At 42.6% G+C, this 27,926-nt stretch overlaps 1 protein-coding gene across 1 annotated transcript; it reads left to right on the top strand.

Annotated features, from left to right (window-relative positions):
- Window positions 1-27,906, top strand: LOC117346624 (butyrophilin subfamily 1 member A1-like). The gene is made up of 9 exons (XM_033916507.1): window positions 1-186; window positions 1,971-2,044; window positions 11,732-12,082; window positions 13,130-13,411; window positions 16,599-16,715; window positions 18,729-18,749; window positions 21,304-21,324; window positions 22,012-22,038; window positions 26,903-27,906. Exons 2-9 carry the CDS (start codon window positions 1,975-1,977, stop codon window positions 27,412-27,414), a joined length of 1,401 nt encoding a protein of 466 aa, XP_033772398.1. The 5' UTR covers window positions 1-186; window positions 1,971-1,974; the 3' UTR covers window positions 27,415-27,906.
- Window positions 27,907-27,926: the final 20 nt, after the last annotated feature.

The following is a 27,926-nucleotide window of genomic DNA, read 5'->3' as shown; positions in this document are numbered from 1 at the left end:
AGCACATGACCAGAGTTGCATCACTACAAACTCAGAATGTTTGTGGCTGGAGAGCCATGTTTTTCTCTCTTAATCTTCACAGTGAGGCAGGCGGCTGATACCCAGTTAGACATGGGAAAAGCAAACCTCGGAGAGAGCCGGGCATTCTCATACTAACAAATGAATCTGTACACCAGGCCATGGCAGGTATGTCGTTTTGTTTGGTACACAGAAAGTGGAACAGGATGGGGGATATATTCGGAATGTACAGTTATTCGAGTACCAAGATCTCGCTTTCCCCTGTCCCTGCTCTAGGGACAGGTTTTGGAAAGTCCATCCGGGAACCCGGACAGTCCTCTAGAAAGAGGATACGGCATCTGGTAGCCCTAGTCCGGGCGTCCGGACGGCTTTTCGAAACCTGCCATTTGCACGGGTTTTGAAAAGAGTTGAGATCGGGGCCGTGTTCCTGGAGGGCATCTGTGCGTGTGCTGCCGGGTTGCCACATCCATGTGCACATGCATGTGACATCACCGCATCACCTCCGCCCTTATGCAGATATGCAGCGGATGGCCACCAGGATGGTCTCGGGGCTCAAGGATCTTCCGTATGAAGTAAGGCTGAATAAATTGCAGCTGTACTCACTTGAAGAACGAAGAGAGAGAGGAGACATGATTGAGACATTTAAATATATCACGGGTCATATCGAGGTGGAAGAGGATATCTTTCGTCTTATGGGACCTTCGTCCACCAGAGGGCATCCGCTGAAAATCAGGGGAGGGAAATTTCATGGGGACTCCAGAAAGTATTTCTTCACCGAGAGGGTGGTCGATCATTGGAATGAACTCCCACGGCAGGTGATTGAGGCCAACAGCGTGGCAGATTTCAAAAATAAATGGGATATTCATGTGGGATCTCTGATGAGGTAAGGGCAGGAGGTTGGGGGAAGGGTCACTGGAGTGGGCAGACTTGATGGGCTTTGGCCCTTTTCTGCCGTCATTTTTCTATGTTTCTATGTTTCTATACCCTCCAGACGTGGCCACGAAGAGATGAGGTTTGTGTGGGGGCTGGGGCTTGGGGGAGGGGGCGGAAAGAGGCAGGGCTGGGGTCACACGTCCTCTTGTTTTTAGGCAAAATCTGGTAACCCTACTTCAATCTGTTTTGGGGGCAGGGAGGTGCTGGCACCCCCACCAAAAATGCACCCAGGGCAGTGTGCCCCTCTCTTACTACTAGGGTTGCCAGATTTTATGATTGTAAAATCCGGACACCCTAGACCCGCCCCCATACCCGCCCATCTCCACCCTAGTCCTGCCCTTCAGTTTGGAAATGAGACGGCAGAGGGGAGATATGATTGAAGTCTACGAAATCCTGAGTGGAGTAGAATGGGTACAAGTGGATCGATTTTCCACTCCGTCAAAAATTACAAAGACTAGGGGGGGGACACTCGATGAAGTTACAGGGAAATACGGAAATTTTTTTTCACTTTGAGAACAGTTAAGCTCTGGAACGCATTGCCAGAGGATGTGGTAAGAGTGGATAGCATAGCTGGTTTTAAGAAAGGTTTGGATAAGTTCCTGGAGGAAAATCTATAGTCTGCTATTGAGGCAGACATGGGGGAAGCCACTGCTTGCCCTGGATCGGTAACATGGAATGTTGCTGCTCCTTGGGTTTTGGCCAGATACTAGGGACCTGGATTGGCCACTGTGAGAACGGGCTACTGGGCTTAATAGACCATTGGTCTGACCCAGTAAGGCTATTCTTATGTTCTTATGCCCTAGCTCAGCCCACGCTGCCTGCATTGGTCAGGCAGGAGGCATAAAATGGGACCTGTGCTAAACAGTGCAATTGTGATGAAATAACCCATTTTAATAGTAGCCCACACTGATAACTTCTCTGTAAAATTCATTCCCCTTTTTTTGCACATTTATTCCTAAGTTCATGATCACTAGGTAAACTTATGTGTGTGTGTGTGTGTATCTCTCTCTCCCTGACAGGATCATGATTCCATTCTCCCTGCTGGCTTTTATCATCCCCGTCATCTTTTTGCATCTACAAGAGACAGATTCCGGTAAGAGCCACTCGGGCAGTTTCACCTCATCTCCCAGCACATAAGCATAGAAGACTGGGGCTGTTGTATTTAGAAACTGAAAGATAAGAGTGTACTGTTTGCTTGTAAAAGATGTTGTGAAATTGCAGAATCAGTGTCCCTCAGCAGAACCCCTTTCTGCTTCCTGTGCTCCGCCCTTTGGCCTTTCACCAGATAAGGAATTTCCTGTTGCCTGTGAGCCCAGCTAAAAAGAGGATACAGAGATACACCCGCATCCTGCGTCTCTCCTCCTGTCAACTCCACGGCCTTCCTAGGGTTCCCAGGTTTCACAAAGTAAAAACCCGGACACGTGGCCCCGCCCCCCCAGCAATACCTCGTTTTTGCTACTGGCCATACCTCTCCCTATGCAATCTAGCATCCTTCTAGCTTTTCAACCTGTTTGGCCACCTTAAGATCATCACATAGAATCACACCCAAGTCCAGCTCTTTGGTTGTGAACAAAAATTCTTCACCCCCTAAACTGTACCGCTCCCTCGGGTTTTTGCAGTCCAAAGGCTTGACTTGCATTTCGTAGCATTAAATTTTAGCTGCCAAATTTCAGACCATTCTTCAAGCTTCACCAGGTCTTTCTTCATGTTATTCACACCATCCGGCGTGTCTACTCTTTTGCAGATTTTGGTATCACCTGCAAAGAGGCAAATCTTATCTGACAGCTCTCCCATGTCCAGGCCACTCTTGTAGTTGTGCACTGTGGATTATTTTTAAGCTGGCTAACACTATATAGCACTTAAGTTGATTTTTATCACTTAAACGGCCATAAGTTACTGCATAATAAATAAGACAGTCATTTATTCGCTTGCCCTGGCTACTTAAAGGGTCTTACTGACTCCGCTCCCAGAATGCCCCCAAGATAGTGGCAGAGTAAGGGGAATGGACAGGGGAGAAGATCGCCCTGGACACCATCTTTGCAGGGGGCACCAGCACCTCCCCTCCTCTCCAACCCCTGTGAATCTCTTTAAAGGTTCGCCAGCACAAGCAGCATCTCCCACTTGCTGCTCGCGTCATCCTCGGCTCCCTTCTGACATCACTTCCTGGTCATAGGACCAGGATGTTATATCAGAAGGGTGCCAAGGCCGGCGCGAGCAGCAAGTGGGAGATGCTGCTTGTGCTGGCGAACCTTTAAAGAGATTCACAGGGGTTGGAGAGGAGGGGAGGTGCTGGTGCCCTCAAGCCAGCAAACATTTCAAGAGGTACACGGAGGCAGGGGGTGCATGGCATGGTAGGGTACATGGAGAGGCGATGCTGGATGCCAGCGCCCCAGGCATCAATCTCCCTTGCTATACCACTGCCCCCCATATAACCAGCTTTGTGTTTTGCACTAACCACGATATTCAGTGGCACTTAGCCGGTTAAGTATATTACATTACATTAGTGATTTCTATTCCGCCAATACTTTGTGGGTCAAGGCGGATTACAAAATAAGTTATCTGGCCATTTCTAGAGGAATTGAAGAGAAGAGTGGGTTGCTTCAGAGAATTGGGATGAGTCTTGCGGTGTTAGTTTGTCTACAAGGATTTCTTGAATAGCATAGTTTTTATTTCTTTTCTGAACGATTTATAGTCTGGGGTCGTTATGAGTAAATTGGAGAGTTGGTGGTCCGGTTTTGCTGCTTGTGTGGCTAGAAGGCCATCGTACAGTTTTTTTCATTTTACGTCTCTGATTGGGGGATGCGTGAATGGTTTGTGGGTTCTCCTATGTCTGGTTGAGGTAGTTTGGATTAGGCGGTTGTTTAAGTAGGCTGGGCTGTCTCCGTTTATGGTTTTAAATAGTAGGCAGTAGAATTTGAATTGTACTCTTGGCTTGTATTGGGAGCCAGTGTGAGTCGAGGTATGCCACCGTGATGTGGTCGTGTTTCCTCAGTGAATAGATAAGTCTTGGCGCTGTGTTTTGAACTGTTTGTAGTTGTTTTATCATGGTTGCAGGGCAGGGGAGATAGAGTATGTTGCAGTAGTCTAGAAGACCTAGGATTAGGGACTGGACCAAGAGCTGGAATTGTGTTCTGTCGAAGAATTTTTGAACTTGCCTCAAGTTTCTCATGACCACGAATGATTTTTATATTGTTTTGTTGATTTGTGGTTTCATAGTACAGCATCTGTCTATTGTCATTCCTAGAAGTTTTAGAGTGGGTTGTATGGGTTATGTGATTGAGTTTATTACTAGATTTGTTATGGTTGGAGTTTTATTATTTTCAAGGAGGATGAATTTTGTCTTGTGGGTTCAGTTTCAGTTTGTGATTTTTCATCCATGTTGCTACTGCTTCAAGTGTTCTGTGTAGTATGTCTGTCATGGAGGATGTTGGTTGGTCAAAAGGAAAGAGAATGGTGATGCCATCTGCATAGCTATAGGAGGTTAAGCCTAAATTGTCCAGGCAGGTGCCGAGGAATGCAATGTAGAGATTGAAGAGAGTTAGGGATAGTGGAGATCCTTGGGGTACGCCGCAGGGATTGGACCATGGTTCTAAATTTTCTTTGTTCAACTTTACTCTATAAGTTCTGGATTGTAGGAATCCTTGAAACCATGTGTGTACCTTGTCTATGATTCCTATTGTTTCTAGTATTTGTAGTAGGATGTTGTGGTCCACCAGGTCAAATGCTGCGGTGAGATCCAGTTGCATAATCAGCATTTTTCTACCTGTGCTGAGGTGTTATTTAGCTGTGTCTATGAGGGAACCCAGTAGTGTCTCTGTGCTCTAGTTGGTTCTGAAACTGTGTAGGGTGGAGTATGTTATGGTCTTCTAGGTAGTTAGTGAGGAGTTTGGCTACTAGGCCTTCCATTAGTTTGACATAGAGTGGTATTGAGGCTATGGGTCTGTAGTTGGATGGTTGATCCGTTGCTCCTTTAGGGTCTTTTAGGATCAGGGTGACGACGATTTCGCTGAGGTCTTGTGGGAAAAGGCCATCTGCGAGCATGGTTTATGTCCATTGTAAGAGGAGAGCACGGAATTTGGTACTGGAGGATTTTAATAGGTATGGAAGACAGTGGTTGAGATCGCAGGCTGCGTGGTTGTATTTTTTGTAGAGTTTGTTAAGGTCGGACCATTGTATAGTGGGGAAGTGGGACCAAGTTCTGTCTGCCGCAGCTGATTCTTTTTCTGTGGGGGGGCATTATGATCTCTTCTAGGTGGGTTGGGGTTCCGGTGAGGGTAGTCCTGGCAGTTAGAGAAAAGTACTGCTCAATATTAGCGGTTAGCCTCAACCAAGTGATTTAACTGGCCAGCGGTTGACTAGATCATTTTGAATATCCAGCCCATTAATGACACTTTATGTTAAGAAAGTAAGTAAATTAAAAAAAAAAAAATTTACGCAAACAAGTACCGGTCCGCAAGCTGTTTTCTTAAATTTCAAAGTCCATAATCTTTTCGCTGTTCCACTGAGTTGACATTTCGAGGCCCTGATTCTATAAATGGCGCCTGGCCAATTTCCGCCCGGAACTTAATTTTTTTCTAATTGGCTTAAATGATGTGATGATCACCATTAAAAGCTGGTTTAAAAACATTTTTTTTAAATGGTTAAGTTCTGCATAGAAATCAGTGCGGCGCCTACACACACCTACCCCAAAAGTGGGCGGGGTTAGGGGGCGGGGTTTGGGTGTGGAATGACTTAGGCGTCGGTGGGCATCTGCCTTAGGTGCCAGCAAATTACAAGTAGGCCAGGAAAACCCTGGCCTAATACACTGGTGTCTGACCTTAGGATGCTAATAGCGCCTAAGTTGAGTTAGACGCTGCTAGGCATGTTTTCTATAAAACAGTGCCTAAGTCGGATCGACGTGCCGTTTCCAACGGCATCTATCAATTTAGGCTCTGTTTACAGCAGTGTGTCGCAAACCTTTTAAGCTGCAGCATACTCACCTCAGGGTGGTGGCTGAGGGCACCTGGAAATGCGTGGACATTGATGCAAATGCTGTCATGTGCACACGTGATGTCATCATGTAGACATCCTGTTCTCCAGTCGTGGTCCTGAGCCTCCTATTACCACTGGTGGTGGGGGGTGCTGCAGAAGGAGAGGTGAGAAGGATTAAATGCGCTGGCGAGGTGGAGAGGCGCCGGTTGACTGAATATAGGACGTGCCTCTCCTCCTTGCCCAAATCTCGGAGCACATCTGGAATCTGCCGCAGCACACAATTTGCGATATACTGGTTTAGATTCAAACAGTTTTTATTGATACAAATATCATCAAATACAATAATACAGCATCAAAAAAAACAAAAACATCAATATGCATCAATTATTAATAAACATAATAAAAGACAAATTCCAAAATCAATAAACCCCACTTATCTATATGAGTTTGAACCTTTACCTTCCCTCTCCATACCCACCCCTTCCCACCCAATAGTACTCTCTACCCAATAATGTTCTCATAAATAAAGAAATCTAACTTAAAATCTCATTACAGCCCTTAGGGTACAAAACTTGCAAATAAATACAGCATCACAAGAGTGTGTGTGGCGCAGTGGTTGGATCTACAGCCTCAGCACTCTGGGGTTGTGGGTTCAAACCCTGCGCTGCTCCTTGTGACCCTGGGCAAGTCACTCAGTCCTCCATAGCCCCAGGTACGTTAGATAGATTGTGAGCCCACCGGGACAGAGAGGGAAAATACTTGAGTACCTGATTGTAAAAAACCGCTTAGATAATCTTGATAGGCGGTATATAAAATTCTAATAAACTTGAAAACATCAATTATTGATATACATAATAAAAAAAAAAAAAAAAAAAAATTACAATATCATTAAACCCCCACTTATCTATATGAATTTGAACCTTAACCATCCCTCTCCACACCCACCCCTTCACATCCAATAGTACTCTCTTCATTTAACTTAATAAAAAGCCCAATTAAGAGATCCAACTTAAAATCGCATTACGACCCTTAGGATGCAAATTTTGCAAATATGAATCCCAAATTTGTATAAATAACATCTTTCGCTTTCTTACAATTCCTGCATCTCTAGCTTCCCAAATGGCCAACTGATGTAATTGGTTCCGCCAATGCCAGAACCTCGGAGGATCGGGGATCATCCAATATTGTAATATACATTTTCTAGCCAAGAGACTCATTTTTCTACACAACACCCTATTTCCTTTTGGTAAATGGCCAAGAGCTTCTGGCAAATCCAAAATAAAGAAAGAAGGAGTAAAGCGCAATGATCTTCCAATTATTTTTGCCATATAATTTATTATTCGTTTCCAGAAGTACTGAATTATGGGACAAAACCAAAATGCATGACCTAATGTATGACTTTCCTTCCCACATTTATGACACAAAGGAGTAGGAAGACCTCCACTATAAAACAATTGTGTTTGTGTGTAATAGGCACGTAATATAACCCTATAATATGTTTCTATTAACCATGAACAAGATGTTACCCCAGGTGTTGCTCTTAAAGTACGGGCAATATCCCAATGTCTCAAATTAAGTTGTAATTCATTCTCCCATTTATCCCTAATTTTCTGATCATCTTTGTCTGGTTGTAATTTTTGCAACATAGAATGAATATAAGACACCGAAAGAGACATCCCCTCCTCCTGAGCAAAGAACTCTCTCAATCTAACACCCAAATGTATACTCAACTGCACTCTATCAAGAGATCTCACATAATGTTCCACTTGTATGCATGCAAATTGCGCTCCCCAAGTTTCTCCCACCTTAGCCATTAATTCAGTGCGATTCAATAGTTCCCCCTTGTTTCCCAGTATGTGTTCCAATCTTAAAATTCCTCTTGCATCCCATAATCTATACTCCCTAGAATCTCAACCCGGAAGAAAAGCCAGATTACCCTACAAAGGCAAGAGATCAGTAACCAATGGATTTCCTCCCAATAATTGCACAAACCAATGCCAAACCTTCTGTAAAGTATTAAATACAACACTTGAACGAATAAAACATGGTAACGCATTTCGCGTACTATGTAGTAACGCAAATATATCATAAGGAGCTAAAAACTCCTGTTCCATCTGAAGTGGAGTATAAATGCTTGTCATATTTACCCAATCACCCAAATGACGAAGTAAACATTCATAATTATAAATCTGCATATCCGGCAAGCCCAACCCCCCTCTATTCCAATTACCTAGCAAATATGTCATCTTTAATTTAGGTTTCTTAGCAGCCCAACAGAAATGAGTAATTTTTTTTATAAAAAAATCTTTAATTCCCTCTTGAATAAACATAATGGCAAAGTTTGTAACATATACAACCATTTAGGAAAGATAAATAATTTAACCAAGCAGATGCGACCCATTAAAGAAAGGGGCAACCCCTGCCAGGTATCTAACAAAATCTCCATATTCTGTTGAAGTCTATCCACATTAAGACAATATAATTGAGTAGTCTACATAGACATTACTGTCCCCAAATACATAAATTGCCCTTGTGCCCAAGTCAATGGAAATTACGACCCCCATAAAGCCTTTACTGCAACATAGGACGCAAGTGCCTCAGATTTACCAAAATTTATACGGAAACCTGAATAATCACCTTATTCTTTAATCAATTTCAATAAAGACGATAAAGAAGACAAAGGGTCTGTGAGGTATACTAAAATATCATCTGCAAAAGCCGAAAGTTTAAAAGTTGTGTTTCCAATATCAATCCCACGTATAAATGACATAGCGTATATATCTCTAATAAAGGGGTCCAAAGTAAGCACAAATAATAGCGGAGATAACAGACATCCCTGTCTCACTCCCCTATAGATAGAAAACTTTTCAGTTTCAAAATCTTTTAACACCAATTTAGCTTGTGGATGTGCATACAAAGCACGGACCGCAGATACAAAAATTCCATCAAAACCATACACTTTCAATGTATCATATAGGAAATCCCATCGTACCCTGTCAAATGCCTTTTCAGCATCAAAACTGACCAGCACCGAAGATAAATTATATATCGCCCTCTGTTCCAAAGATATCAATAATTTTCTCATATTTTTAGCAATTCTTCTTCCCTTCAGAAATCCCACTTGGGCATCATGAATGAGGTAAGGCAAAACAGAAGCCATCCTGTTTGCCATAATCTTCGCTAACAATTTAGCCTCTGTATTTAGTAAAGAAATAGGCCGATATGATCCCGCTTTTTCAGGGTCTTTATTCGGCTTAGGCAATACCAAAATTTGTGCCCTATTCATACCATCAGACAAAGCCTCTGCACCAACCATGATGTTAAACATCCTTGCAAGAGGATTAATAATCTCTTCTTTTAGGAGTTTATAACATTCTATTCGCATACCATCCTCACCTGGTGCCTTCAGCAGAGGACTACTCCCAATTGCCCAGTACACTTCTTCTGGTGTAATTGGTTCATTCAGACGCTTCCAATCACTTTCAGAAATACATGGCAATTTTATCTCATCTAAATATGATTTTGTTAATAAACCCCTTTCTGATGGAGGGCCATAAAGAGACTTGTAATAACGAAAAAAAATATCTCCTATTTCCGGATCAGTTATAACTCGTTTCCCTTGTTCATTTATTAAAGCTCTAACCTATTGGGACCCAATCTAGATGAAACCAAACGGGTTAATAGCTTTCCCCCTTTATTTCCTTGTTTATACAGTTGATATTTATAATAAGCTATAGATTTATGTGCTCGCTGATGTAGAAGGGAATTTAAAGTTATTTGGTATTCCATCAACTGTTGTCTAAGCGTGCCCATATTTCTTCCTAACCTTTACTATATCTCTCTCCAAACGCAAAATTTCCCTATCCCAAGCTTTTTTAACATGACAACTATAACTTATTGTATCTCCTCTCAACACCGCCTTTGCAGCTTCCCAAAATAAGATAGGATCCTCCTCTGCATGAGCATTATACTTCTTATAATCTACCCATGTACTCAATAGACGTTCTCTATATTTTTTGTCCCTATATAATGCAAGCAGGAACACCCATCACCAGCTCCTTTGAGACCCCCTACCATTCTACCATCTCGCATATACCCAAGCATGATCATAAATTGTATAAGGACCTATATCCGTTTGTACCAAATTCCGAAACATCAAATCTGTAACCCAAACGTAATCAATACGAGATTGTATACCATATGCTCGAGATACATGAGTATAATCCCTCTCAATACCATGCAATACCCTCCAAGAATCTATTAATTCTAAATTTTCACTAAATTTTTGTATCTCCCTTTCCCCTATTCGACGCATAGTACCCCCTGGCCCCGTGCAATCCAAATTAGAATCATGTACAGCATTAAAGTCTCCCCCAATAATTAAAGAGACCTGAGCAAAAGGCAGTAATAATCGAGTTAAGTTGACAAAAAAACCTGGGTCACTATCATTTGGAGCATATACACAGCAAAAAACAAAATTCTGTTGCGCTATAACCCCCTGACAGAGTACATATCGTCCCTCTCCATCTTTACTCAAAATTTTTAAATTATCCACTAAACCCCTACGAAACAAAATCGCTACTTCTCTGTGTTTACTTTGTGCAGAAGCTGCCACACATTCCCCAACCCACCATTGCTTCAATTTCATATGTTCAATATCATTTAAATGAGTCTCTTGGAGAAAGGCCACATCCACCTTGCGACGTTGTAATTGTTGCAAAATTTTAGTACGTTTGATGGGAGAATTAATTCCCCCCCACATTCCAAGATATAAAATCAACCAGGATCCATTTTTATTAACCATTCCACATACACCTCCATCAAAATCCTTGTAACTCGGCCATCCCAGCCATTGACCAAGTTCCACCCTAACATCAGTTGATCATTCAGTTTCAAAGCTAGATAGAGAGTACCTTTTCCTTTCAATCATCCCTTTATTCCCAACATTTCCCCTATAGAATCAGGTCTGAAGTGTGCATGAGGACGTATTCTGATCTCAGAAACCGATGGAATACCAAAAGATTTAAGCCCAAGACTCATCAGCTCCAGATTCCAATCACCGATTCCATAAAAAAAACCTCGCCCATTATTTTATCGGCTTCTTCCAAGGATGTACTTAGGACTGGAAAAAGCCGAATTGGCTCGAGAAAACGGTTATATTGTCCGCTTAAACTTTAGGAACAGAAATTGCACTTTCTTTCCTTTCTCGAGACGTTTGGCGAGGTGGGCACTGTCGGGATTGGACTGGTGCAATCATAAATCTGAGATAAGTTTTTTGGCTCTCTTTCATTTGTCAGCTGCTATCGCTTGAAATGATTTTTTGTGCAGTTGACACATAAAAAGTAAAATCATATTAAAAATTAATTATTAAATAAAAAATCACTTAATAAAGGTGATGAAAAATGATAAACTAATGGGAGAGGTTTTTTTTTAATGGGATCATTGATTGGATGAGTCTTGGACTTGAATCTTTTGGTATTCCATCAGTTTCTGAGTTCCATTTTGAACACCTTTGTTTTGCTACTGAAAGTCATGGTTTCAATTGAGCTTGGGCTGCTTTTTGGCTTTCAAACACATCTCATTTGATTGGTAGAGACGTATTCTGGTCCCCATCCCACCTAACACCAGTCAATTTGGATCCATCCTCAACCCATCCCCAGTCAATTCTTTTCCATTCCCATCTCATGCCTGGCATAAATAGATCTTTTGTCATCAATACCATGGATTCCCGAGGTCCTCCATTCCTCACTATCTCCCAAGGCTGTCAGTTCCTAGATCCTTCCTCTCTCTCTCTCTCTCTCCTCTCCAGTGGATAAATTCTCCGTCGTAGGTCCGGACCAGCCTCTGACCGCAATCGTCGGCGAGGATGCCGTCCTGCCCTGCCATCTCTTCCCTGCGGTCAGTGCGCGAGACATGGAGGTGCGCTGGTTCCGCTCCCAGTTCCACCACGTCGTGCATCTGTACCAGAATGGCAAGGACGAGAACGACAAGCAGCTGCTGGACTACCAGGACAGGACAGAGTTCATCAAGGAGGACATCGGCCGTGGCAGTGTGGCCCTGCGGATACACCGGCTCAGGGTCTCCGACCAGGGGCAGTATCGCTGCTTCTTCGACAACAAGACTGCGTATGAGGAAGCTGTGCTGGAGCTGAGGGTGGCAGGTAAAGTAGCAGTGCAGGAGTTTTGTCCCTCTGTGCCACTTTATTTTCTTTCTCTGTTTCTCTTTTCTCCCATTTCTTTGTGTTCTTTTTTATTTATAGTCTTTGCCTGTTTCTCTCTGGTTGTCCTTCTCTCATCCTTTTTCTTTTGAATTTCCTTTCATTATTATGATGTTTAAGAACATAAGAATAGCCTTACTGGGTCAGACCAATGGTCCTGCCCACTAGCCTGTCCTCACAGTGGCCAATCCAGGTACCTGGCCAAAACCCAAATAGCAGCAACATTCCAGAGCTGAGATTGTGATGTCATAATGCCTCATTCAACCAATGCCTATGAGTCAACCTCAACAGTGATATCACAATGGCTTGAATAGCATAAGAACATCCTTACTGGGTCAGACCAATGGTCCATCTAGCCCAGTATCCTGTCTCCACGGAGGCCAATCCAAGCCACAAGTACCTGGGAAAACCCTAAATAGTAGCTAAGTATAGGATAATCAAGCCATTGTGACATTAGTGATGAGGTTGGCTCTTAGGCATTGGTGGAATGAGGCATTATGACATCACAGTCTCAGCTTTGGAATGTTGCTACTCTTTGGGTTTCTGCCAGGTACTTGTGACCTGGACTGGCCACTGTTAGAAGCAGGATACTGGGCTAGATGGACCATTGGTCTGACCCAGTATAGTTAAGCTTATGTGAGCCAAGTATAGGGCAATCAAACCACTGTGACATCACTGATGAGGATGGCTTTTAGACATTGGTGGAATAAGGCATTATGACATCACAGTCTCAGCTCTGGAATGTTGCTCTCATTGGGGTTCCGGAATCTTGCTATTCTTTGAGATACTGGAATGTCGCTACTCCTTGGGTTTTGGCCAGGTACTAGGGACCTGGATTGGCCACCTGGGCTAGATGAACCATTGGTCTGACCCAGTAAGGCTATTCTTATGTTCTTATATTGTAAGTCGCCTAGTTCGACTCAGAAATACTGGGAGCAATTAATTCCTTCCGAGATTCTATGATCTTGTTTTCCACTGTACCTCTTTCAGGGTTGGGCAGCATCCCGTACCTTCACATGGAAGGCCACCAGTACGGCGGCATCAGGATGCTGTGCAGCTCCTCGGGCTGGTACCCGGAGCCAGAGGTGATCTGGCAAGAGGAGAGCGGGCAGAATCTGTCTTCAGTCTCCGAGCAAACAAGGGTGGCCAAGGACGGGCTTTATAGCGTGCACAGTGTGGCTGTGATCACCAACACGGCGGAGCAGAAGATCTCTTGCAGGCTCAGAAATGTCCTCCTGAGACAGGAAGTGGCGGCTACGATCATTATATCAAGTTTGTAGTCTGTTGTTCGCAATGCCATGACAGGTTTTTTTTCCCAGGTCTTACCCTTAGAAACATAGAAACATGATGGCAGATAAAGGCCCATGCAGTCTGCCAATATGCCACATCCACTATAACCCCCCCCCCCCCTTTCTATTGGCTAAGGCTCTTTACAACTGCATTGTGAGGTTATAGAGCTTTATGATTATAGAAATATTGTAACATGGTTGCAGATAAAGGCCAAATGGCCCATCCAGTCTGCCCATCCGCAGTAATCATTATCTCTTTCTCTCTCCGAGAGATCCCACTTGCTTATCCCAGGCTTTCTTGAAATCAGACACAGTCTCTGTCTCCACCACCTCTTCCGGGAGACTGTTCCATGTATCTAACACCCTTCCTTACATGCTGAGGTTGAAGAAAGCAATGGTGGTACAACCAACATCAGGCCAACTTGCTTGGATAAAAGTGGACCCTGGGATGTACCGGCGACTTAGTGACAGTCCTGTGGGCTGAGGTACAGAGGAGAAGCCTAGTGGTTACCTAACCCTATATGTCAAATAAGAATAGCTTTATTTATATCCCGTCATACCTTTTCAGTTCAAGATGGTATACAGAAAAGTAGAAATACAGTGTGGATACCGCAGGTATCGATACAAGTGAACAGAGCATGGAGATTGCAGCATTGAGATTATGCAAGGGTGCGCAGGTAGGCGGGGGGTGCGGGTTGGGATTGTAGGAAGGATGGAAGGGTTCTGAAGGATCATATAAACTTGTCGAATAAGTTAGATTGTAAGCTCTTCTGAGAAGGGACCGTCTATTAAAATTAAATATCAAAATGTACAGCGCTGTATATGTCTTTCAGCATTATATAAGTGATAAATAGTAGCAGTTACAGCACCAGGCTGACAGTAGGGCCGCCAGGTTTAAATCCCAATACTGTTCCTCGCGATCTTGGGCAAGCCACTTAACCCTCTGGGTATAAAAGTGACGAGCAATTCTGTAGCTGGACACCTGCGATCACACGCCGTTTGCACAAGTAAGTGGTGGCGTCTTAACCGGCCCTTTCATATGGAAGAGCACTAAGCACCATCCTATAAGGGAGCATGGAAGTGCTATAGGGCTCGGTTCAGTAAATGGTGTCCAAAGTTAGGTGCAGTTAAGAGAGGGTTACCAAGTGATATGGTTGCCAGATTTTACTACACTTCTCCCTCTGTATCCACGGGCCGGCCCGCAAATAATATTTGGGCCGGTTTCTGCCCCTAACCCCTGCTTCACCCCGGCTATTTTAAGCCTTACCTGGTGGTTTAGCGGGTTTTCGGGGCAGGAGTGATCTTCCCACGCTCCTGCCCCATGCAGATCGCTCATAGGAAATGGCTGCCTTGAGCTCCCGTCGTAGTCTCGAGATCTTAACTTAGGGTTGCCAGATTTCCTCTTTAAAAAAAGAAAGGATACCTGGCCCCTCCCCGTCCTGCCATATCCACGTCTCATTCCGCCTCCAGCTCCGCCCCATTCCACCCCCCCCCTCCTGCTGTCCGGGTGCCCGGAGGGATTTCCCAAACCTGGCACTTTATCCGGGTTTTGGAAGTCCCTGAGCTCGGGGCTCCGTCTGGAGGTTCTCTGCGCGTACATGGATGTCAACGCAATGTCGCAATATTCACGTGTGCATGCATGTGACATCTTCGTGTTGACGTCTGCGCATACTCTATTCCAGGGGTAGGGAACTCCGGTGCTCGAGAGCCGTATTCCAGCCGGGTGTTCAGGATTTCCCCAATGAATATGCATTGAAAGCAGTGCACGAAAGTAGATCTCATGCATATTCATTGCGGAAATCCTGAAAACCCGACTGAAGTTCCCTGCACCTGCTCTATTCTGTAAGTGGCACACATAAGTGACAGCCCTAATGAATTTTCAAAGAGGCCAGATTAGGAGCAGAGCTCTCACTGTTAAAAGCATAAATCCTTTGACTATCAAGCCCAAAATGCAATTTTCTACTTGGAAAGAGGTTGTGCATTACTAGAAGCATCTTGGAGACTACCACTGATGAGGCCTCTCAGGTAGGGTTACCAAATTTCTTCATTAAAAAACAGAGGCCCTGCGGCCCCGCCCCGGTCCTCCCCCCCCCCAGTCATTCCCCATTCTGCCCCAGCCCTTCCCCCACACAAACCTCATCTCTTCTTCCCTGAGGCCGGGCCACGTCTGGAAGGCCCTCCGGGCATGAGCGGATGCAACGCAATGATGCCACCTGCATGGGTGCATGCTTGTGACATCATCGCGTCACATCCGGCGCATGCTCGGAGGCCCTCCAGACGCAGCCCCGAGCTCACGGCTTTCCAAAACCCGGACAAGCTGCTGGGTTTTGGAAATCCGTCCGGGCTAGAGAGTTGCACGGGGACAGAAATCCCGCCCGTCCCCGCCAGGATCCTCTCCGTCCCCACCCGAACCCGTTAGGTTCCTCTCCGTCCCCACCCATCCCCGTCAGGATCCTCTCCGTTCCCACCTGTTCCCGCCAAGATCCTCTCCGTCCCCACCCATCCCCGTCAGGATCCTCTCCGTTCCCACCTGTCCCCACCAGGATCCTCTCCGTCCCCACCCATCCCCGTTAGGATCCTCTCCGTCCCCACCCATCCCCGTCAGGGTCATCTCCGTTCCCACCTGTCCCCGCCAGGATCCTCTCCATCCCCAACCATCCACGCAAGGAATTACCTCCATCCCCGCCCGTCCCCATAAAAAGCAGCAATTACTTCTTACAGGATCATCAATTCCACAGTTTCTTTTGTGTTTGCTCTGCCTTTTTCCTTGTGGAATCTCTTTGGTGGAACCCTTTTTTGTTTTCTGTTCAAGTAATTAACTTATAAACCCCCTCTTTTACTAAGGCTAACGTGTCCATTATATTATATGGACGAACCCTGCTTCCAAAGCCTTCCATCCCTGTGGGAGTCCCGTTGGCTAGAGGGGGGTCCCCATGGGAGTCCCATGGGTTAGGGGAGGATTCCCGCGGGAACCCCGCGGGACCCACGGGATTCCCGCGATCCCCGTTCCCGTGCAGACCTCTAGTCCGGGCACCCGGACAGTCCTCTAAAAGGAGGACATGTCCGGGTTTCCCCAGATATCTGGTAACCCTACTCTCAGGTATATACGTAAAAAGAGAACGGAAGGTAAGGAAGAAGATTGTGATATGATGTTTTTCATCTCTCCATAGAGGCTTTCTTCCCCAGGATCTCTCTGTGGATGGTCGCCCTCACAGTAACTTTGGTTGTGTTTTTTGGCTTCATCGCTCTGGCATTTTGGCACCTGGTGAAGCAGCACAAGAAAAGAGGTAAAGTCAGGAGCAGGAACCTACGGGATGGTAGACCTGGGTTTTCTGATTGCAAATGGGACTCTGGATTCCTGTAGAGACCATGAGCAAAATGGTGTGGTAGCTCTGTTAGTCTGCTTTTAAAGGTAATACATAGAAATAAAGCAAAACTTAAAAAAATAAAATGATACATTTTTTATTGGACTACCAATACGTTTCTTGATTAGCTTTCTAAGGTTGCAAGTTTTAAAAAAGATTTGGACAAGTTTCAATATGTCTTCTATGAACCAAGCCAGTTGACAACCTTTTTGTCTTTATCTCGTTTGTGAAAAGAATAATCTTAGCTGTTTTGATAGTTTATACGTCGCAACTCAAATGCCTTAGCCAGTTTTGATTCTAAAGTAAGATATTTCTTGCTTTTCTCGCTAGATTACAACATATTGGATCCTAATTTGAGGACTTGAGCTTAATTAGTCTAAATTTTATTTTCTTTACTTGTTATTGTTATAATGTTGGAAACTGGATCCCTTTATCTCCAACTTGTTATCAACTACAAGTGACTTCCGAAAAGAAATCAAAACCCTACTATTCAAAAAAACTATACAACCTCCCAACCGACCCTAACAAGTAACCAAGCCTAAACTCTTCTTCCCTACTAGTATTCCTCAATTCTCCTCCCTTCCCCAACTTCTCCCCTCTGCCTCCTCTATTAAATCTTCCCTATACAGTAATCTCCCTGCATCTACTATGTAAATGTCCCCTAAATTGTAATTCCTTGCATCTATTATGTAAGCATCCCCCAATTGTAACTTCCTAGAAAATCCCAGCTATCTTATACTATATCCCGCTTAGAATTGTAAGCATCCCCTAAATTGTAATTTCCTGGAAATGTCCAGCTGTCTTATACTGTAATCCGCTTAGAACTGCAAGGTAAAGGCGGAATAGAAGTCACTAATGTAATGTAATGTATTTTGCTTTCTGTACAAGTTATGCTTGGTAATTAAGATTGAAATTAAATAAACACAATAATAATAATAATTTTAAAAAAAAGGGTTTGGACAAGTTCCTAGAGGAAAAGTCCATAGTCTGCTGTTGAGACAAGCCATTGCTTGCCCTGGGATTGGTAGCATGGAATTTTGGGGTTTTGCCAGGTACTTGTGACTTGGATTGTCCTCCATGAAGACGGGATACTGGGTTAGATGGACCACTGGTCTGACCCAGTAAGACTATTCTTATGTTCTTATCAGAACTGAGCAAATGTTGACAAATGTCAGAATATATAAGTGACACTATTCAAAAACACAACTCTCCACCAAACAACAATATAAGAATATATAAGTGAAACATAAAAATATTACAATGACAATCTCACAGGAGGAGGGAAAGTGTGGGTGAGGTAAGAAACAGGGATAGATGGGTGGTTGAGAGACAGGTGTAATCTTTTGTCTTAATATATTTTTAATATCTCCCAGAGTCCTTTAGCTAACACTCTGGGTAGGCCTGAAGCCTCATTTAGTCTGTCTGGTTAGGCCTGGAACAGCTGAATGTCATGTTGACAACAGGGAAAGATGGAAGGTGATAAGGTATCTCAATATGTGTTTTAATATACAGCCATTGCTTTAGCCATGAGGGGGCCTGGGGACTTGAGCTCCCCCCCCTCCAAGCCTTGCCAATGGAAGAGGTCCCCTGCCAGTAACCTGGTAGTTGACTGCAGTGGGACGCTACCATGCTGGCTCCCCCAAAACTGAGCATGCATCGGAGGAGGATCGGAGTAAAGCTGGCCCATGGAAAGAGCCACTGAATGCCAGACCACCAGCAGAGGACCTCTTCAGCTGGCGGGGCTTGGCAAACCCCTCCAGCTCAGGTGTTTGGAGGGCGCTTTGAGGGGGGAGGGCACAAAAAGCATTCTGGAATGCAAAATTTTGAGCTTCCTCCATTTTGGGCTCATGCTTTCTCAATTCTGGCATATAATCTACGTCTCAGTAAGGGATCAATTACTGTATATATCGTAATATGTTCTTATTTTTCTTATAGGAAAGCTTTCCCGGAGTAGAGGTGAGTCCACCCTTGCATTATAACACATCATTTTTACCGGAAAAGTGATAGGCAATGATTTGCAAGTGCTCATGAAACAGACCACACTAACAACAAGAAAAAGTGACTAGATCTCGATGTTCATTTGTGTTTTTAATGCTTGTATTTAATTCATTATATTGTTTGCCAACAGTATTGACCCAGTCCACCCTTTGTCCTGGCGAAATGTGGTCTAGTCGGGTGTTGTTCTTAAGCATTTTACAACAATAAATCGTCTACCACTTATTTTTATACAGTGATGATAAGTATCCACATAGACTATGGTCCTTTCCCAAATGGCTTAGAATCTAAGGGAAAAAACAAAAGGAATTGACCCCAAAATATCCACGTAGAAGAAAATCCAGAGAAAACCAAAAAAACTCTGTGGAGTGACGATGTTCCCAAATGGACTTTATTTGAAAGTATCAAAGTTCCAAAGTTCCAAAGGTTTGTATCGTGTTGATGATACTTTTGGACCAAGTGGTCAGATTATTTATTGATGTGTATACTGTAGACTTAGCAAAAATGGTTGTGCCTATATGTTGACATATAAATGTGGACTTACACTAGAATTCTATAAGGAATCTGGGTGCAATTCATTCTAGAATTTCTCCCTTAGATTCTAACTGTTCCAAAGGTACACTAAAATCATCCACATAAAATAATTCCATCCACATAAGAGCCTTAAAGGACCTAGTCTGCTAGGGATACAGGACCCAACACAGTCCGCGTTTCGACAAAAAGTCTTCTTCAGGGGTCCCTGGGGGTCCTATAAAGGTGAGTACGTGGGAAACAATTGTGTGGTGAACCGGAAGTGAGACAATGCTTGCATTTCACCACACAATTGTTTCCCACGTACTCACCGTTATAGGACCCCCAGGGACCCCTGAAGAAGACTTTTTGTCGAAACGCGGACCGTGTTGGGTCCTGTATCCCTAGAGGACTAGGTCCTTTAAGGCTCTTATGTGGATGATTTACTTTTATGTGGATGGAATTATTTTATGTGGATGATTTTAGTGTACCTTTGGAACAGTTAGAATCTAAGGGAGAAATTCTAGAATGAATTGCACCCAGATTCCTTATAGAATTCTAGTGTAAGTCCACATTTATATGTCAACATATAGGCAAAACCATTTTTGCTAAGTCTACAGTATAACAGTCAAAACTGAAGACTAACATCAAGAGGAGTTCTTGCTCTTGTCGCAATACCGCTCTCAGAGACCTGTGATGGTTAAACACAGCTGTGTTTTAAAACCACTTTAACAGGTAATTGGTATCATTCATTGAGCCGGTATGTATATATTGTATATTTTTTGTGCACACTACTGCAAACAACTATAAAGCTCTTATAAAGTGCAAAGTGTAATAAATATTTAAAACGTATATCAAAAATGTGTATCAAAATTGCTTAGAAATTGCACTTATCTTATAAAAGCTGGTTCGTAGTTAACAAATGGCTAAACGCATACACATCAATAAATAATCTGACCACGTGGTCCAAAAGTATCATCAACACGATACAAACCAATATCCCCCCCCCCCATTGCTATTAAATCATGATGTTCTATGGCAGTATACAAATCCCAATCCCTTTCCTTCCCTTTCCCTAATCTAAGGAAATATTTCTTTACAGAAAGGGGTGAATGTGTTTAATGGACTCCCAGTGGAAATGGTGGAAATGAGAACTGTATCTGAATTCAAGAAAGTCATGGGACAAGAGGAAAGGATTGTACAGTTTTGATAATAATAATATTTGATAATAATAATATTCAGCTGGTTTAGATAATAATAATATTCTTGTATCCCGCTAAATCCCAACAAATGAAGGTTCAAAGTGGTTAATAAAAAAGAAAGAATAAGCATCACATTATATTAAATATTTTCTAAATAAATAAGTCTTAAAATTTTTATGGAAAATATCACAAGACGATGATCAGGAGGTAAAGATAAGCAGAAATGAATTAGGGAGTTGTCCCAAATTTTCTTAAAATATATCCCTGAGAAAGATCTCTGGTCCTAGGCTCTCTTCGATTAGAAGGGAATGAAAGTAAGGTCAATAAATATTCTGGAGTGGATCCCTCAAACATTTTAAAAAGTCTGCATGCTAACTTAAATAGATTATGGGTCTCGATAGGGAGACTATACAGCACTGGAGAAGCTCCGACAACTTCTTAAGATGAAGTACTGTATTTTGAAGGATTTGAAGCTTCGTGCATAGTTTAACTGTAAGAGAAGACTAAATTTACGATTGAGGATTTATACCAGGTTCATGTTCAAAGTTGAGCGCAGATCCTGCCGCTGCTTGCTGATCTATAAATGATGTCCAACTTTTAGCACCGTTTATAGAATAGAGCTCGGTGTGCATTTTTGGGGGGCATCCAAATTTGGGCACCATTTACTGAATATAGTTCTTGGTCTTTATTTGCTATCATTTTCTATTATTCTGTGCTGGAACTTATAATCTTAAATTATTTTGATTAATCTGATGTTCCCATCTCCCAGTTTTTTAAAATCTCTTTCTCATTCTTCCTTTTAGAGAGACTCTTTAATGAAGTAGGTGAGTACTTCCCTTTCGTCAATTGACTTTCAGTGATCAGAACTCTGTTTAGGTTGGGGAGACGGGAACACGTGACAGAAAATTATGTGAGTTTGCATTGGTTGAAGTTGATGGATAGGATTCACTTTAAGCTATTACTAACCGTCTATATGTGCTTGCACAACTTGGCTCCTAAACATCTTGCTGAGAGCATTCTGCCACATGTTCTGTCTCATCCACTTCAATCTTCAGAACAATTAGAGCTGCAAATTCCATCTATAAAAGAGCTGAGGCTGACAAGGCCGAAGGATAGTATATTCCGTTGTATAGGGCATAGGGAATGGAGCAATCTCCCTGAGTACATCCGTCGGCAACAGAATATACAGAATTTTTAAAAAACTGCTTGAACGGCATCTTTTTTTGCCAGATGAAATACAGGCTATGAGACTGTGCGGTTAATGAGGAAGAGATGATGATAGTAAGGTGCTGGCCACCTATGTATTTTATTGTTTGTATTTTTGCTCTGTTTTGGGGGTGTATTTAGTGTCGATTTTGTATGCATTTGTGTAAGTAATTTTGTATTTTTGTATGTAAGTTTGTAACCCGCCCTGGGTAAAGGTGGGATATGTAAACCAAACCAAACTTTGCCCCTCTCCATGAGTTGGGTAACCTGATAATAATCTCTGTCCCTCTCTCCTTGACTTCCAGTATGGAGACGAGGTGTTATGAATCCAGGTAAGCACTTTGAAAATTTTCTGAATTGATATGGTTTTATTATTGATTCATAACAAGGCGCTACTTTTGTATAATTTTTACATTTAGTTCACACCTTTTCTTTGGCAACTCAAGGCAAATGACATTCAGACACAGAAAAGGCACCTAAAGTTGGATGTCCCGATAGAACATGCTAAGAATGAATTCTATAAAGATAATTACAGACGTAATTGCCATTATAGTTTCTGATGCCTTCCTTTTCTCATTGCTACCAGGGCCTCTGAGGTCTTCCCCTTTTCACTGTGAGCAGGTACTCTGAGGTCTTCTCTATCTCATTGCTAGCAGGGCCTCTGAAGCTTTCCCTATTTCACTGTTAGCAGAGCTTCAGAGATATTTTTTTCACTGTGACTAGGTGCTCTGAGGCCTTTGCAAGTAATCTACGATGCCTTCCCAGGGCCTCTGAGGCCTTCCTTTCCTCGCTGTGAGTAGGTACTCTTGAGAGGCCTTGTCCATCTTATTGCTAGCAGCTTCTCTGGGGTCTCCTTTTTATCATTGCTTGTACATACTCTGAAACTTTCACCCTTTCACTTCTAGCAGGGCTTCTGATGCCTTCTTTTAAGTGCTCTGAGGCCTTCTCCATCTCTCTGTGAGCAGAGTCTCTGAATCTTGAGCCTCCTCTAATATCCCATAAACGTTTTCAACCCTTTGGCATCACAGTGAGCTGCAGCACACAATCAGAAGGAAATCTGTAGTGTATGAATTTTAGATAGTTATGCTAGAAGCCTACAAGTAGTTATTTTGGTCAAATTGGCTGGCTTCTCCTGCCTCACGCTCTTTCATTCTCTCTTTTCCCTTTTTTTGCTCCCACATTATGTTTCTCTTTGTCTTTTTCACCAATTCTGTTAACAACATAACAATACTAAAGAGATTGAATAAAAGCATCAATACAGGTTAAGCTTAGAGACAGACCATTTAAATTCTACTAGGGATAGAGTTGCCCACTTTCTTGGCCCCACCCTCCTTGTCCCATGGGGGCAAAAAGCAGGGAAGCCTGCAGTGGTAAAAAAAAACCCAAACCAAAACGCTGACTTTTCTGTTGCTGGAGTTTTTTGGTTTTTTTTTAAGGAAAATTATTTTATTTTTAATTCAGTGATTGAAATATGTCTGTTCTAAGAATTTACATCTGCTGCCTATATTTTTCACTGTTCAGGAAGAAATGCATTTCTCTGGTGGTGTACTGCATGCAGAGTCTGGCATTATGGGTTTCAATTGTGTATATTAGGACTTTCAGTTTGTAGTCCTGTGTCTGCGTAGGCTTCACTGTTTGACTAAGGCCCTCTTTTACTAAGGTGCACTAATCGAATTAGCACATGCTAAACGCTAACGCGTGCATGCTAGTCTATGGAAGCGTTAGCGTTTAGCGCGCGCTAATCGGTTAGCACACCTTAGTATAAGAGGGCCTAAGGCCAGGTGTTCTGGAAGGGATGAATGTCGAGAAGGGCTACTGGCATCATGGCCCCAAGTAGAAAGATATTTGTCAGCTCTCCTTCAGGCCTTTTGGACACAAAACAGTCTCCGCTTAAAAATTAATGAAGACCAAAAACCTTCTGAAAAATTATTATTAATATACAGTTTAGCAACAGGGGAGCTATACAACGTTTGAATCATTTGTATAAATCCTGAACCTATACCAAACCACTCCAAGGCTTGATACATGAAGGTCCATTCAACTCGATCAAAGGCCTTCTCTGCATCCAGGGATACAGAAAAAGCTGGATCATTTAAGGCTTTTGACAAATTCAACATATGTAAGGTCAGCCTAGAGTTGTTAGAAGAATGTCTCTGAGCAACGAATCCTGTTTGGTGTATTCCAATAATAAAAGGGAGAGCTTTAGCCAAACGAATAGCCAATGTTTTAGTTAAATGTTTTCCATCTACATTAATTAAGGAAATAGGCCTGTAGTTTGAAACCAGTGTGGGATCTTTATTTGGCTTTGGCAAAACTATAGTTAATGATTCTGCCATGGTACCTGTAATACAACCTTTAGTTAGTTGAGTCTGATATAAATTTAACAAATATGGTAATAGGGTAATTTGAAATCTATATATATAAAATCGGAGGTATGTATGTGTGTATGTGTGTGTGTATGTGCCGCGATCACGCAAAAACGGCTTGACCGATTTGAACGAAACTTGGTATGCAGATCCCTCACTACCTGGGATGATATGTTCTGGGGGTCTCGCGGCCCACCTGCACACGTGGGTGGAGCTACAAACATAAAATCTGATTTCACCCATTCATGTCAATGGAAAAAATGTAAAAAGCTGCCATTCTCACTGTAATTCAAAAACGGCTTGACCGATTTGGACGAAACTTGGTATGCAGATCCCTCACTACCTGGGTTGATATGTTCTGGGGGTCTCGCGGCCCACAACTCTATGTTGCTTGCTCAAGGGTGGGTTCACCCAAGAATTTATATGTTCTTGCTCCAGGAGGTGAAACTAAAATTGTTGTTTATAATCAAGTTTTGCGTTAGTTGTATTGTATTCATTTTGTCAAATATTTCACATTATTATTTGAATATTGTACTTTTTATTAAGCTGTAAAAAAATACTTTCATTCACCACTATAAAGTATCTTTATTTGAATCCATTTACAGTGTTATTGCTATAATTAAATACCCGTGCAACGCCGGGGCATCAGCTAGTGATTTATAAAACTCTACAGTAAAACCATCCCCATCTGGAGCGGATCCAACTCTAAGGGAGTTCAGTGCTGTTTGCAACTCATTTATTGATATTGGCTTTTATATGCTCAGGAATTTTGGGCCCTTAATTAATTTTAAAAATTCTAATCCATCCTTTACTTTGTCTAAATAAGGCTCAGAAGAATACAGATCTTTATAAAACTTTAAAAATTGTTTTAGAATAGGACCAATTTGAGAATAAGTATTCTTTTTATCATCTTTTATCGCCACAACCAGAGGTCTCAAACTCAAACCCTTTATAGGGCCACATTTTGGATTTGTAGGTACTTGGAGGGCCTCAGAAAAATAGTTAATGTCTTATTAAAGAAATGACAATTTTGCATGAGGTAAAACTCGTTATAGTTTATAAATCTTTCCTTTTGGCTAAGTCTTAATAATATTATAATTTGTAGCTAAAGAGACATATGATCAAAAAACTGGCCATTGCCAGTTTTGTATGTCTTGTGTATTGGCTACCTGGAGTTTTGATACAGAATTTTTCAGATTTTTAAAATATTCTTTTATAATTAAATGTTCCCCTTAACTGTATCCATGACATCCTGTTTGTCTGTCTTGGCTGTTTAGATTGTAAGCTCTCTCGAGCAGGGACTGGGACTCTGTACAGCGCTGCATGCATCTGGTAGCGCTATAGAAATAATTCATAGTAGTAGTAGAAGTAAATATGTCAAAACTGATTCTTATTGGGGATTTTAATAGACATTTACAATTGCAAAGTCAGTCAGCAAATGCTTTTCTGTGTGCGCTTCACTCTTTGGGGCTGAAGCAATGGGTGGGAAAGGTTACCCATCGAACAGATAAGTTCCCGTATTTAGTCTTTTTTTTTCCTCAGAATGTGAATATTGTGAAACTGAGTTATATGTTACGTTTAAACCGTGGACAAACCACGCATTAGTGGTGTCGAAAGTAAAACGGAAGACCTTATTATATAGAGGGAGAATGGTGGCAGAAAAGAGACAAGTTAGGTCTAAGATTAATCCAGAAACACTGTGGGACGAATGGCAAAGTTTGATGAATAACCTAGATTATTCGTCGTCGGATACTGCAATAGAGGGATAGCAGTCATCGTTAACTACAGCGCTAGATATGGTTGCCCCACACCGGGAAATCACAATGAGAAAGAATCAGACAAATAGGGGCATCTAGCACCTCCACTACTCAGTCTGCGCAATAGTTTACGAAAGAGAGAGGGAATGGCGTAAATGTAGAACTGAAGAGTTGAGAGTGGTATATCTGAATTGGCTAGCAATATGTAGGGTGCAATCTGATATACCTAGAAGAGATTATTATCAGCAAGCACCATCCACCGTATTACCATGCATGTAAACCGCCTAGAACTGACTCAGTAGAGGTATAAAGTTTTCAATAAACAATCAGTGTACCTTCCTGGAGGTGCTAAATTATAGAATCACCCCCATAGATAGCAAAGTTGGGTAGAAGAAAATCATAAATAGACGCTTGGCTGAATTGCAGGCAAATGACATGCAAAGATATGTGAAACAGTTCTTAGTTATAAGGTATACGGCAAACTAGTTCAGATGACGAGATCTGGATAGTCGGTCGCCACGTGTATTAAAGATGTGAGATAAGAGTCAGGCTTTTACCTGCTTCTCGAAGTAGAAGTAGTCTTGAGATAGACATAGCCTCTCTGGGAATGAGTTCTAGATTGTGGTTGAGGGCTACTCCTGAGAAGGCTTACAGCAAGTCACTACGGCAGTGCTTTGTGTGTTCAGTGTTTTTATGGCTATAAACTGTACAGGATTGATTGTTCAGATTTTTAATAGTTTTGTTTGGACTCTTTCCATATCATTATTAATAAAGCCACTTTTATAGTTTGGACCCCCCGAAGAAGTCTATATTAGCCAAAACACGGACCGTGTTGAGTCTGTATCAATGCCCCATTATTTGGGTTTGCATCATAAACTGTGTCCCATTGTATTTATATCATCTGCGCCTCTTAGATTTTCAATTTGGCGGATGTTCCAATAAACTTTTTCATCAAGAACATTGATTCCACAGTGTTCTTTTTGTTTTGGCTATTACAATGTGTAATTTATTTGCCTTCCCTTTTCTCTTTTTTGACTATGTCTTTCTTTCTCTGTCTTTCCTTCTCTCTCCAGTGTCTATAACCCTGGACCCAAGAACAGCAAATCCTGCGCTCATCGTGTCTGAAGACCAGAAGAATGTGAGTCGTTCAGATGTCAGACAGAATCTCCCTGAAGATGATGAGAGATTTGACACTGAGTACTGTGTGCTTGGGCAACAAACATTCTCCAGTGGGAAGCATTATTGGGAGGCAGAAGTCGGGGATGGGCCTGAGTGGGCTGTGGGGGTTGCCAGAGAGTCTGTGAGGAGGAGGGGAGCATACATGTTCTCGCCAGAAGAAGGGATCTGGTGTGTGTCTCTCTTCGTGGATCGGTACCAGGCCCTTACCAACCCCGAGACTTTACTTGGCTTGAGCAAGATACCCAAGAAGATTGGAGTCTTTCTGAACTTCGAATATGAGCAGCTCTCTTTTTACGATGCAGATGGCATGTCCCCCATCTACCATTTCTCAGAACCTTTTGGGGAACGGGTCCTTCCCTTCTTCTGGATTGGAAGAACTGGGACAGAAATTCAACTGTGTCACTGACCGCGTCGGTATTCTTTGGATGGAAAAATCAAAACCCCCAATGGGAGAACACCCATTGACCATTCCCCTTAATGCTGGGTTCCCTATCTTTTGAGGATGTGAGATGAGGTATGGGTTGAAGAAACTCTTCTATTGCGACATTTTCACATGTAAAAATTTATCTTACACATATACATTGCTCATCAATTTGGGGAACCATTATATACAAACACGACAATAATTAGGTAAATAAACTCTCACTGAAAAAAATTTTTGGTGCTCAAAATACCAAGCACCTCTGATGAACAGATTGAAAAGGCAACTTCTTTTTCCATCACTGCATTGCTCCAAAGTTCACAATTTCTAAATGTTATAACGACCTCAGAGTCTCTAAGGGCTCCTTTTACGAAGCCGCGGTAGCGGTTTAACGCGCGTAATAGTATGCGCTAAACTGCCGGCCGTGCTAGCTGCTACCGCCTCCTCTTAAGCAGGCGGTAGTTTCTCGGCTAGCGCGGGGATTAGCGCGTGATTAA

Source organism: Geotrypetes seraphini, chromosome 12, assembly GCF_902459505.1.
Source record: "Geotrypetes seraphini chromosome 12, aGeoSer1.1, whole genome shotgun sequence".
Classification (NCBI taxonomy): Eukaryota; Metazoa; Chordata; class Amphibia; order Gymnophiona; family Dermophiidae; genus Geotrypetes; species Geotrypetes seraphini.
This window is presented reverse-complemented; position numbering and strand designations above follow the sequence as displayed.

Bases quoted from the DNA above. Each gene is read 5' to 3' on its own strand.
- LOC117346624 (XM_033916507.1), top strand. From the start codon at position 1,975: ATGATTCCATTCTCCCTGCTGGCTTTTATCATCCCCGTCATCTTTTTG. The intron at 16,716-18,728 runs GTAAAGTCAGGA...TTTTTCTTATAG, and splicing joins GAAGCAGCACAAGAAAAGAG to GAAAGCTTTCCCGGAGTAGA. The intron at 18,750-21,303 runs GTGAGTCCACCC...TCTTCCTTTTAG, and splicing joins AAAGCTTTCCCGGAGTAGAG to AGAGACTCTTTAATGAAGTA.